At 41.4% G+C, this 1,615-nt stretch overlaps 1 protein-coding gene across 1 annotated transcript; it reads right to left on the bottom strand.

Annotated features, from left to right (window-relative positions):
* Window positions 1–676: 676 nt before the first annotated feature.
* On the bottom strand, window positions 677–1,389 carry LOC101891473 (UPF0587 protein CG4646). The gene is made up of 2 exons (XM_005185417.4): window positions 1,083–1,389; window positions 677–1,012 (listed from the first exon to the last, which is right to left on the bottom strand). The coding sequence occupies exons 1-2, from the start codon at window positions 1,333–1,335 to the stop codon at window positions 774–776; spliced, it is 492 nt and encodes a 163-aa protein (XP_005185474.1). The 5' UTR covers window positions 1,336–1,389; the 3' UTR covers window positions 677–773.
* Between the last annotated feature and the right edge of the window lie 226 nt (window positions 1,390–1,615).

Genomic DNA, 1,615 nt, shown 5'->3' with positions numbered 1-1,615 from the left:
TTGCAATTGAATTGCAAGAATGATGCACAATCCGGAGTTGGAACAGCAACATGTGGCGTTAGGTGCTGCGGTGTTGGTTGCTGTTCTGGAGACTGCGGTGGAGTGCCATACTCCGACGACGTCTCTGACGAGGACGACGAAGAAGAGGACTCGCTGGGGACTACGTTACTGCAGCAAGTCGCAACATAATCCCTTTCGCTGTAGTCTCGCAAACGCCTTAATCCGGAACAGTTCTTGAAGTGCACCCACTCTCTGCATCCATTACATCGCACCGAGACAGATCTGTGGTGGATGACGTTCTGACAAACCGAGCAGAACCAAGGTCCGGGGTTTTCCTCAATCCCGGCACGGACCAATAAAATCCGGAGCAAGCATTCCGGGATATGCTGCTCCCAATGCAGAAAAATAAACAAACACAAACATGTACATACTGGGTTGGCAGCCGCTGGCCGAAACAGGAAACTTGTTGTTTCGGGTCAATCCGGTATCGTAGAACCCGCTGCCGTGGGATTGCATTTAAACGTTCGTGATGGTTACTTCCCCCTTTGTGAATATGCCTCGTCGTTTGAATACTGGATCTCGGCTCTTAAATCAGTCAAATTTAACGGATTTTTGGATTTTTTTTAGCATTGTTCCCAAAGTTCCTGAAACTCTACAAATAAAATGAACTCGATACTTCTTGTATAAAAATTAATATCAGTATGTTTATTTCAACAAATGCATTTTTGTTTTAAAGCTTTTTATGCCCTCCCTGGGGCATCTACTTCATCTCTTCACTTCTTAAGTTTAATGAACTTTGATGCAAATTCATAGATACCCACAGAATTGCCATTCTTTTCATCATAGTCTACCCAATCATCTTCAGACAGGTCAATATTGTCAAAGGTCTGACCGCCATCGACTGCCTTGGCAATCCAACCGGCACGGGGCGAGAATTCTACAGGCTCTGCACCACGGCAATCGAATATGACAATAGTCTTGAACTTGCCACTGTCATCTTGGGTGTATGTTTCTGAAAATTTTGCAAAATGGAAGTGGTTTTTATAAAATAGAACTTTAAAAAAATTGTAAACACTACCCACCATTCGATTTTTCCACAATATCCAAGGAATTTTCTCGACCACACATTTTACATTTTATATAAAAATTCACACCATCCGCATTCCGTGTATCATGTTGGGTTCTTTCCGATTCGGTAATATCATGCCATTTATCGGATGTCTCGCCGCAATTTGTGCAGGTTATTTTCACGAAAAATGCATAGTCCGGATGACAGGTTTTCAATTCTTCAATATTTTCTAAATTTGCGGAAATCTGAAGGCCTACGCGTACCATTTTTCTAGAGTAATCCCAACTAAATAGAGGTGGTAAACAATGGATGTCAATATCGATACTTCATTTTAACGGGAGATATCGATTGACAGTTTAATAGAGTTATTCACCGGAGGGAACTTTTTGCACTAGTTCATTTGGGTTACTCAGTGTTCTCGACAGAAAAAATGCCGGCATAAAGTACCAATTACCAACTGTTTGTGCAAAATAAAAACCAAGACAGGGTTACCAAGGCACCTATTTTAAAAAGGGGAAATAAAACTTATGATGGGATTATAATTAA

The sequence above is a fragment of the Musca domestica genome, unplaced genomic scaffold (genome assembly GCF_030504385.1).
Source record: "Musca domestica strain aabys unplaced genomic scaffold, Musca_domestica.polishedcontigs.V.1.1 37, whole genome shotgun sequence".
NCBI lineage: Eukaryota > Metazoa > Arthropoda > Insecta > Diptera > Muscidae > Musca > Musca domestica.
This window is presented reverse-complemented; position numbering and strand designations above follow the sequence as displayed.

Coding starts and splice junctions, on each gene's coding strand:
- LOC101891473 (XM_005185417.4), bottom strand. CDS start 1,335: ATGGTACGCGTAGGCCTTCAGATTTCCGCAAATTTAGAAAATATTGAA. Junction 1,013..1,082: donor TATTGTGGAAAAATCGAATG/GTGGGTAGTGTT, acceptor CAAAATTTTCAG/AAACATACACCCAAGATGAC.